At 53.7% G+C, this 10,889-nt stretch overlaps 1 protein-coding gene across 1 annotated transcript; it reads left to right on the top strand.

Moving 5' to 3' along the window:
- The first annotated feature begins 418 nt into the window (after positions 1 to 418).
- Positions 419 to 5,052, top strand: HOXB1 (homeobox B1). Its single transcript, XM_077315060.1, has 2 exons — positions 419 to 1,224; positions 3,107 to 5,052. The coding sequence occupies exons 1-2, from the start codon at positions 564 to 566 to the stop codon at positions 3,439 to 3,441; spliced, it is 996 nt and encodes a 331-aa protein (XP_077171175.1). The 5' UTR covers positions 419 to 563; the 3' UTR covers positions 3,442 to 5,052.
- Positions 5,053 to 10,889: the final 5,837 nt, after the last annotated feature.

A 10,889-nucleotide genomic window follows, 5' to 3' on the forward strand; every position in this document is an offset into this window, starting at 1 on the left:
TAGATAAGGGGGGGGTGTCCTTTTTAACACGCCGCGGACTTTGAATAGTCCCAACTCTCCTTCCATTCTTTCCTCCCCCCTCCCCGACCCTTTTCTCTCACTTCCTTTCCCCCTCCCCCTTCTCTCTCTCTCTCCAAAAGTCTTTGAGGGGGAAACCTTTTTTTTCTTCCTTTTTTGACGTATCCGTGTTGTTAATCAGATCGATGGGGAAAAGTTTGATTGACGCCCCTTTGTCATGCAAATGTCAAGGGCTTGATGGATGGCGGCAGATATCGGACAAACTTCAGGAGGCATGTGCTCATTGGGTTCGAGGGCGGCCACGTGGTCCAGCCCCCCTTCCACCCCACCCCCACCCATCTTCTTGGAATGAGAGGTGGGGGTGTGGGGGGCTCCAAGGCCAGCGAGCCCTAGATGGGAAGGGTGGCTCTCGGTCCCTCTTTTTTTTTTTTTTTTTTGGTTGGTTGGTTAACTTTGACATACTACCCAAAGGTTGTAGGGCAGAAGGAATCCCCCCTAAAACAGGGCGACCCTCTTCCATCACTGGCAGCGGAACAATACGTAGAATGAACTTCTTCTTAGACTATGCAATTTGTAACCGTGGGACCAGCGCCTACGCGCCCAAGGACTACCAGCCTCTCGACCCGGGGACCACTTCCTTCCCCGCTTGCTCAGGTGCCTCGCCGGCCTGTGACAGCTACCCTCCCGACGGACGCTTCGGGGCCACGGCGGTGGCGTCCGGGGGCCCCAACGCCCACGCCCAGCAGAGCGCCAGCTACCCGCCTCCTCTGGCCCCCGACCCGCCGGGCCTGGGCATCTCCTTCGCAGGGCCCCCTCCGCCCGGAGGAGGGGGTTTCTCGGCGCCCAGCTGCAGCAGCTCCGGCTTCGTCGGCCAGCGCTTCTACCTCGGCCCGCAGGAGACCGATCATGGAGCCTATTTCCAGCCTTCGGCCTACCCGGCCAGCGCGGCGGCCGCGCCCTCGGCTTCCAGCCTGGGCAGCCTGTCGGACGGCGGCTTCTGCGCGGCCCCCGGCCAGTTCCAGCCACAGCTCTACGGGCCGGAGCCCGGGCCCGGGCCCGGGGGCTACTTTGGCAACCTGTCCCCGCCCTTGCCGGAGAACAAAGACCCGCGGCCTTGCTCGGCCCAGCCGTGCCCCATGGCTTCCGCCGTCACCCAGACCACCTTTGACTGGATGAAAGTGAAAAGGAGCCTCCCCAAAACGACAGGTAAAGCCCCTGGCGGCCAGGACGAGAGGGGGGAGCCCAGCAGCCCGCCCCGGACGGCTCTCTCCATCTCCAGAGCATCTCTGTTGGGGAGCGGGCATGCCTTGCTGAGGCCCAGAGAAGAGGCTCTCCTGCCGCCCCAAACATGTTGGGGGTGGGTGGGTGGGTGTGGGGGGGGGGCTTTCAAGCCAGGGTGGGGAATGGCGGTGGAAAGTGCGGTCCAGTGTCAGCTGCCATGCTCAAGACCAGAGAGGTGTGCCTCCGAGGTCTCCCGTCCAAATAGGAGCCGGGCCTGGCTTCCCAGGTCCCAGGGACAGACAGGTTGGCAATTCCCATCGGTTGCCCGAGATGCCAGAGGGAGGAGAAAGGGGTCATTGGAGGATAGGATCGTGGATCAAAAGGGATCCAGACGGCAGGAAGGAAGCGGAGCCGGCCATCAAACGCTGCCCGAGCCTGTCTTTGAGGTTTCCTTAGGGGGACAAGGAAGGGCAAGCGCGCAGCTACTCCTCCCTGCCATTCCGCACACACCAGCGGGCTTTTGCGGAACAGGAACGCTTCTAAAGAACATCGGAAGTGCATTATCCGACGTGAGCGGAATGTAGGGCGGCGTCACGTGGTGCCTTGCCCTATAGGGTGGTAACCGCGCCTTGCGCCCAAGGCCCTTTAAGATTCACTGTGCGCCTGGGATTAGGATCGCACGTGCTCAGGGAATCGGGCCCCTGGACAGCACAACGGGAGGGGGTGGGGCGTGTCCTCGGGTCCTCTTGTACGCGCTGAGCTGCGCCCGAGAGTGTCTGATTGACCTGGCTTCATGCAAGCCGACCCCAAAATCGTGCCATGAGAGGCAGGCACCCAATCATCCAACGGGGGTAAGGGGAGGAAATGAATCCGAGCTCAGACGCAGGGCTCGAACGGCTCCGATTTAAGGAAAGGGAGAAGGGCTAAGGAAAAGCTGGACTGCGGGGAGGGAGTTTTTGGGGAGGGGGAGAGGAGAGGGAGGACACTGCAGGGCTGCATCTCTGACCGGCATCTTCCAAACCTGCGCAGCCAGAGGGAGGGCAAACGCCCCGGAGTCGCTCCAGTTCCTCCATCACTAAGCCCCGTTGGCCGGGGAGTAGCAGAAAGTCAGGAAACATAATTAAAAACCACGAAACCCTCATTTTTCCTCGTGGCAGTCGGTTTCCAAACTTGAGCCCAGGTAGACTTTTCCCTAGATCTTTTTTTGTTTGGGGGCTGTTTGTTCCCCGTCCAGAGCTAGCGAGCAGGGCTTCAACGGCGCTTGGCAAGCTTTTGCCCGGCGATCAGTGTCTGGTTATTCCTTATGAATTCCTGGGGCTCAATTAGCCACAACCGTCAGAATAAGAACAGTCGCCCTGCGTTGAAGGAGATCCGCAGCCTTGCTGCAGCCGAGTGCCGCCTTGAGCGCGGCCGAGGAAAGGCGGCGGCGCGCCAAACGCGCTCCCGATTGTAAAGGAAAGGGGGGACGGGACGGTCAGAAGCCAAAGGCAGGCCGTGATTAACCTGGTCATGGTGGGGAAACGGCCCCGACAAAGACAGGGCCGATCCACCCTCCCCCCCCCCCCGCTCCCCGGGACCGTTCCTATATGGAGAATTAGGGGCGGGGCTTGCAATCTGAGGGGGCGTGGTCTTCCAAGCAGGTTTGAACCCCGGATGGCTTTGAACCGCGCCTCTCCCGGCCTTAGTGGGGTATTCCTGAAGGCAAGGGTGCCTCTGAGCTTGCACAGAGGGCAGGGTCTCGGCTCCCGCCCGGGAGGGCTTCCTGCTGGGCTTCCTGAGTGGGGGTGGCTTGGACCGGGAGCGAGGGCTGTTCTCATCCTTTGCTCTCGCCTCTTTTCCTTTTTGGCCGCTGGGTGCTCGGGCGCAGCAAAAGCGCCGGACTTCGGCTTGGCCGCCCACCCCAGCTCCATCCGGACCAACTTCACCACGAAGCAGCTGACCGAGCTGGAGAAGGAGTTCCACTTCAGCAAGTACCTCACCCGGGCACGGCGCGTGGAGATCGCCGCCGCCCTCGAGCTGAACGAGACCCAGGTGAAGATCTGGTTCCAGAACCGGCGCATGAAGCAGAAGAAGCGCGAGAAGGAAGGCCTGGCCGCCTTGGGCCCGCTGCCCGCCTCGGCCAAGGAGACCGGCGAGGCCGCCTCGGACAGGTCCAGCCGCTCCTCCACCCCCAACGCGTCGCCGGGCTCGGGGTCTTCTTGAAGGCCCCCCCAGGGAAGGGGGACACGCAGGGTCCTTCCCCCCCCCCCCCGCCTTGAAGGAGGCAGCTTCTTGTTGCAAGGACAGCGCCGGGCGGGCCTGGTGGACATAGATGCACGCTCATCACCTCCCTCCAGCAAGCGCAGGGCCTGCCTCAATGGATGCGCATGGGAAGATGCGCCTCGTTCTCACCAAGAGGCTGCAGGTCTTCACACACACATCCCCCCCTGCTCTCGCGAGCCCCTCCTGCCACGGATTTAACAGCCACGGAACAGGAGCTGCAAAGCCACACTCCCCTTCCCAGGCCAAGCGGAGGCCCGGCGAGTAACGGCAACGGACAGATCTGTTTGCACCGGCCTCTTTTCCCAGCTCCGACCGGCGCGGACTCCGGAGACCTCGGGAGGGGCGCCCCTCCGCTTCTGCTTTCCAACCCGGCCACTGGCCGTTCTCCCACCAGCAAACCCCCCCCCTTACTTTTTTTGGACCAGTTTCGGGAACAGGGCTCGGCTTCCTGAGGTCGCCACCAGTTTCATATGAATGGTTGCACATTTTATTTTTTTTACAAAAAACCCTTCCACAGCAAGAAATGAAAGACACCCCCCCCCCCCCATCACAGAGGCCTTGGAGAATGACTTTCCACCCCACCCCCCTTCAGCTTTGCACTAGTACAGAACCGTGCCTCTTTCCCGCTAACAGACCTTCTCCTCCCCACTGCTGGATTGCTTGCAGTCGCTATCCCAGACCTCCTCCTGCTCCCCTGTGAATGTGCAAGACAGCGGATAGTAGCTATCTCAGGCGACTTTCTGGTTGGCCTTTGGCCTCATAGAACCATAGAGTTGGAAGGGGTCATACAGGCCATCTAGTCCAACCTTCCTGATCTACAGACAGACTAACATGGCTACCCATCTTGTTCTAATAGAGGTAAAGGAAGAAGCAACCGTCCCAGAGCCAGGAATATGCAAACCTCTGGGTCTCACAGAACCCTGCATCCCAAAAGTCTTCCTTCAATATGAAGGCGTTTCTCACCCAAGAAGGCCTTTGAAAATCCTGCCCATTCCAAATCTGTGACGCTGGAAGAAAAGCCAGACCCCTCTGCCACAGAAGACCTGTCCCATCAGCCCAAATTGATGTGATAAGGGTGTGCCTGACAGTTGATGTGGGGGGAGGGGGGCTGCCCTCCAGAAAAAGTTGCTATGCAGCAAGAGGGCAACCCCCCCCCATCAGCCTTCAAGGGCTTATTCTACAGAAAATATATGCAGGCTGGAGGTGAGATTTCGCATTAATCCTTTGGCAAGTCCCCCTGCACACTGGCCTGTAGTAGGGGAGGAGCAGCTATGCCACGTTAAATTTGTGAGTTTGAAATCAGGCTCTTGGCAAGACGTTACAGACCCTTAAGAACCTGGGTGAGAAACAGACGTTTTCCACCACTCTGGTCACCTCCCCCAAGATCTCACCAGGTTGGACTCAACCAGTTTTTCTGCTGGTGAAGAAGGAATAGTATGTGTGTGTGTGTGTGTATGTGTGTGGGGGGTGTTTGTCATCTTTGACTATTTAAAGGGACAAGATCACGAGATCTGTATGAACCAAGTGTGGAGTGTCGGGGCGGGGCGGGGGGGGGGGGAGTTGGAAGCATGATGTCATGGCTAAGAGCAGGGGTCTGTAATCTAGAGACCTCAGTTTGATTCCCTTATGGCTTTCGTAGAACTCGCACAGCCCACCGACCTCACAAGGTGTTTGTTGTGGGGAGAGGAAGGGAAGGTAATTATAAGCCGCTTTGAGATTCTTCGGATCGTGAAAAGTGGGGTATAAAAACCGACTCTTCTTCTGGAAGGAGGAGGACAGGGTGAGACTGAGTGAAAATGCAATGCACCTTAAATACGAGTGGAAGTCATCCTTCCGTTTCAGCTTCTGCGGGCCACTTCTTTGAATATTTCAGACCTTATTTCTATAGGGAAGAGATTATCCTTGCCTTACGTATATATACTCCCCAGGCTTTACTATTGGTCAGACTTTATTACCGATCCATCTCTTGTACTAATCTGTGATAATCTAGATCCAGGGGAAACATTTGGAGGGTCTTGATGGAAATCAGGGGGAAAGATTGCTCTTGGAGGGGACAGCATCAGTTTGATTGAAGACACCCTGGCTCTAATCCAGGGGTAGTCAAACTGCGGCCCTCCAGATGTCCATGAACTACAATTCCCAGGAACCCCTGCCAGCGAATGCTGGCAGGGGCTCCTGGGAATTGTAGTTCATGGACATCTGGAGGGCCGCAGTTTGACTACCCCTGCTCTAATCTAACAATGGGGCCGGTGGCTTGGACACCCAAATCAACGGGTATTCCGGTAAAGAGGCTGCTTCAGCCAGACTTCAATTTGAACCAAGATCCAGATCCAGACTATCTTGCAATGCTAAGAATGAGCCCCCACCACCATGATATAAAAATGACAGAGCAACTGAGCACACGCAATAAGGCCTCACCCCCACCGGCATTCCCCGACTGCTCCACCTAGCAATACATCTGGGATTAGGCAGTCATACTTTTAGACCAAGGATTCCGAATGGGAGAGCTCCCCAGGGGTTACACTGCCTTTCCCAGAAGCTGATTTGGCTGCTGACTCCAGTAGAAGTCACTGGAGCCTTCTTCGAAAGGCCTGGTCTCTTTCTCCACGATGGAAAGGGTTAAGGATTGATCGATTGGCTGGCTCTCACATCTGACTTCCGTGTCCACTTCTCTGAAGGGGCAAGTGACCACTTCCGGGGGTCCCTGAAGCCTGCAAAATATTTCAGGGGTTCCTCCACAGTCAAAAGGCTGGCCAAGGCATACAATTCCAAGTGGTTAGTTTTGAATCCAGGAGCACTTTAGAGATCAAGATTTTCAGGGTTATAAACGTTCCACAATCAGCGTCTCCTTGGTCACTTGGCAGCTCCCTGCTGGGGCTACGTGCAGAGCAGTGGAGTGGAAGAAAGTTTCACGACAAGCCACAGATCTGACTTTGAAGTAAGCCTGTGAGGCATCAGGCACCAGTTGGCCAACCCTGTTATTCATACTCATTTTGATTTGTTGAGAGCTAGCATGGTGTCATGGTTCAGAGCGGAGAACCGGGTTGGAGTCCCCACTCCTCCACATACAGCCAGCTGGGTGACCTTGGGCCAGTCACAGGTCTCAGAGCTCTCTCCGCCTCACCTACCTCCCATGGAGTCTGTTGTGGGGAGAAGGGAAGGCGATTTTGCCTTTGGGTAGTAAAAAAAGGGGTAAAAAACTCAGCTCTTCTGCTCTTCTCTTCTTTTTGGATATAACAGGTGGGGAATGGTCAATATCCAATGGTATGTATTATTAATTCATCTCTGTGGATTGCACCTTGCAAGTAGACCAAAGTGAATCCAGTGGCTCCTCTGGGACCAACAAAGTTTAAATCTGGATATAAGTTTTGCTGTGCATGTTCATGTCTTGAGATCCTATCCCTGCATGTGGAAGCTGATACCCAGAATCAAGCTTTGTTGGGTCTTAAAGGTGCCCCTAGACTCCGACTTTGGCCTGTTGTTGTTGTTGTTAGTTGCGAAGTTGTGTCTGACCCATCGCGTCCCCATGGACAATGATCCTCCAGGCCTTCCTGTCCTCTACTATTCCCTGGAGTCCATTTACGTTTGCACCGACTGCTTCAGTGACTCCATCCAGTCATCTTATTCTCTGTCGCTCCCTTCTTCTTTGGCCCTCAATCGCTCCCAGCATTAGGCCTGTTACTTCAGATCAACATGGGGACCCACCCGAGTCTACCTGGAAAGCAAAACAACGGGTCAGGGGCCTCCCTCCAAAAATGGATCCTGGAAAAGGAACACTTTGTAACTATAAATATTAATTGTAACTATTATTTAGATTTTTAAAAAAATGATTAAAATAAGCTAGTGTTTTAAATGGGAACTTTGGAGACCCTTTCTCCTGGCGCTTTGTATGTCGAACCGAAACTACCTCAATTGAAATAAAGTTTACTCCCCTCCAAGTTTCCAGACCTCTTAGTTTTGACTGGGTTCCCTCTCCCCACTTTTGGTGCTGTTTCTTTTTATTGTGATGCAAATGGGTTGCAGAGGTCAGGAGCAACTGAGATCCCCTGCCCTCTTGTTACTTCCAGGAAACTGTCTTCGACTGACTCCGACCATTGGTCAAGCTAGCTAGGTGCTGGCAGCAACTTATCCCCTTCTTGACCTGAATAGCCACGATCATTCCTAGAGGAGGAGCTGGGATTTGAACCGGGGACAGTCTGTTCTCCTCCCTGTGCTGCTTCTAGTCTTGAAGAATGACTCCAGAGGACACTGGATTCCTTAGTGACCAATGGACATGGCAAAAGAGTTCCTCAACACCCAATCCCAGCCCAGGTGTTAGTTCCTGGTTTCCGCAGATGCTTCTGCTGATTGGTTGAAGTATTGCCTCTCAATAGGTGTAGACTACTCTGATATTGACTCTGCCCTGGAGATGCCACAGGGTGGGATGCCAGCCTCCACGTGAGACCTGGGGACCTCCTGGAATCACAGCTCATCTCCAGATGTCAGAAATCAGTCCCCCTGGAGAAAATGGATGCTTTGCAAGGTGAATTGTTATGGCATTGTAACCCCACCGAGGTCCCTGTCTTCTCCAAATCTGCAGGGATTTCCCAACCTGGATCTGGCAACTGCATGCTCCAGTGCACCCTTGCCAGTGGCCAGGAGGGATCAGGCAACTGTAGCCACAGAGAAGGGCTTCCTTACCCTCGGCCAGAGACAGGTGATCGGTCAAAGGTCATGCTCCTTTCCTTCATCGGCACAACCAAAGGCTCCCCTCTGGGCTCCATCTACAATGCAGAGAGAGTCCCCTTGCAGGCTTTCATGTGTAAACTTATTCAGCCCCCAGAGCCCCGAAGAATTCTTGGCTAGGCTGTTTATGTCTTGTTCCCTCTGTCTGTTTGTTTGTCACGGTGGGCCTCCTCTTACAGTTCTCCCCAGGGGAACACCCTGCTTCCCTGGCGCCCCCGGCCATCCACAAGATAGGGAGGCAGATAAGCCAAGGTGGAGGGAAAGAAACAGGTCCAGGTCACTGTGAGCATTTGGATGCTGAAAACTGGAAACCACAGAAAGCAGCCAGGTCACCATACTGGCCCAAAGAAAACTCCTTCCATATCACTAAAGATGACCAAAAGTGACACAAAACAGGGCAAACGCTTTTCAGTTTTCCAGAATTCTTCCTCCAGAGCAGGAATCCACAACCTCGCACCCACAGACAGCTTTTCTGGTGCCTTTTCTGTGGCCTGCTGGGGTTCTGATTAAAGTAACACTGTGCAGATTGAAATAACATTGCTCCAGCACAAGCTGCCACTTTAGTATTTATTTTATCCTCTCATCCTCTTTTTGGATGAGTTTTTTTTTAATGTCTCTTCTAGTCCCTGCATTTGAGCTTCATGTGTGTGTGTGTGAGTGTGTGTTGGCTGTTTTGTGGTTACCTCTGCCTCCCATAGCAGCCATTTTGTGGTTGTGTCCACTACCCTGTGTCAGAACTCCCAAAGTGCCCCCTGGCTCAAGAAGGCTTGCAACCCCCCTCCCCCCATCTGAATGGATATTTAAGGGGATGGGGAGAGAGGTTAGTTCCCAATCACATGCAGGGCAAAGGATTTCGCAACTTAAGTGCAGAAGGATTTGGATTTCCTTTCCATCCAACCCATCAAATATTTTTTAAAAACCTGAACCTACCTACCTTCCTTCCTTCCTTCCTTCCTTCCTTCCTTCCTTCCTTCCTTCCTTCCTTCCTTCCTTCCTTCCTTCCTTCCTTCCTTCCTTCCTCCCTCCCTCCCTCCCTCTCTCCCTCCCTCTATTGATCACCTCATCTATTTCTTCCAAAAGGGAATTGCAAAGAAGTGGCTCTACAGTCAATGGGCCAGGGAATTCATTTCACTCTTTGAGGTGGGACTGCCACAGACAGGAGCCAAGCACTCCAGGCACGGATCTCTAGATAAATGTCCTGAACTCACAGTCTATCTCAAAGCAGCTGGAATTCCTTCCCTATCACAAAGGAAAGGAAAATCCCCAGCTTTTTAAATATAGAGTCCAAGAGCACCTTTAAGACCAGCAAAGATTTATTCAAGGCATGAGCTTTTGAGTCCATGCACTCGAAAGCTCACACCTTGAACAAAGAGCAACTTTGTTGCTCTTAAAGGTGCTCTTGGCCTCTATTTTTGTTGTGCTCCTGCAGACCAACACGGCTTCCCACTGGAATCTATCACAGCCTTTTTGTTTTGTTTTGCTTGTTTGTTTGCTTTAAGGGGCTCCTAAATCTTTTGCGGCAATCCCTGGGCTGTATCTGTTCCCGGCCTCCTGGCCGGGGGAAGATCTCCAGAAGGTATGCCGAAAGGGGCCCCATCTCCTCTGCCAGGATCCCAGGCAGGGAGAAGCCCAGGAACACCCTTTGGCTGTTGGCAAGGATGCCTCTGCCATCTGTTCCTACCCCTCGGTGTGAATTCTCCCCCCCTTCCCCTGAAAGCATTTGTTCTCACAATGTGAGGCCCTTTGATCTCCGAAATTTACTTTCTGTTTAAAACAAAGACAGAGAAGACCTCTAACTCTGGGGGTGCTGGGCAGTTTCCCTCCGGGGCTTTGGTTGTGTACCTTTCCCTGCTGTCTGCGATGCTTGTTGGGATAACAGGCCTGGACAATCGTGAGAAATAGGGTCTCCAGCCCCCCCCCCCCCACACTATTGAAGGTGTGACCAAAACCAGGGATTCAACTCCAGCCATGGATCAGCCCTGCTCATAAAGAGTTTACCAGCCACATTTTCTTCTCCACTGAGGGTGCCTTGCTTATTACTGCCCATCTCCGTTCCTTACCCCTCGATGAGTTACTTCCAGTCTGCAAAAATTCTCAGTGGTGCTGCAGTTTCCCCTGGAAATCCCAGAGGTAGTTTGTTGATAGGCTGCTTTTTCCCCCTACATGGGGAACCAGGGCTGCTGCATTGTTCTCCCCTGTCCATTTTAACCCTGTAAAGTAAGCCAGGCTCAGTGTGACTGGCCCAGTGTCATCTACCGGGTGTAAACTTCTGGCCCAGGAATTTCAAACATTATATCAAACCTTGTACACACCTCAAGTGTGTGTGTGTGTGTGTGTGTGTGTGTGTGTGGTGCTGAGCCCTCCACACCTGGCATCCCGTCCACCCCCTGATGTCATCAGCCCTGTGTCTTGGCTGCTTGGATCCAAGGAAGGTGCAGTATTCCTTCACTTTCCCCCCTGTAGAACTTAGTATATGTATATTTTTGTTTCTGTGCGTGTTTTGAATGTACCTCAATATTTTCCTCAAATAAATCTCCTTAATTGTCTTCATTTAAGAAGGTTTTCTTCCAGGGAACAGATCCCGTAAAAATTGGTAGAAAAGATCCTGCATTAGCCAGCCTCTTCCTATATTGATGATTCCCAGCAATTTGAGTAACACAAGC

The sequence above is a fragment of the Paroedura picta genome, chromosome 16 (assembly GCF_049243985.1).
Source record: "Paroedura picta isolate Pp20150507F chromosome 16, Ppicta_v3.0, whole genome shotgun sequence".
Classification (NCBI taxonomy): domain Eukaryota; kingdom Metazoa; phylum Chordata; class Lepidosauria; order Squamata; family Gekkonidae; genus Paroedura; species Paroedura picta.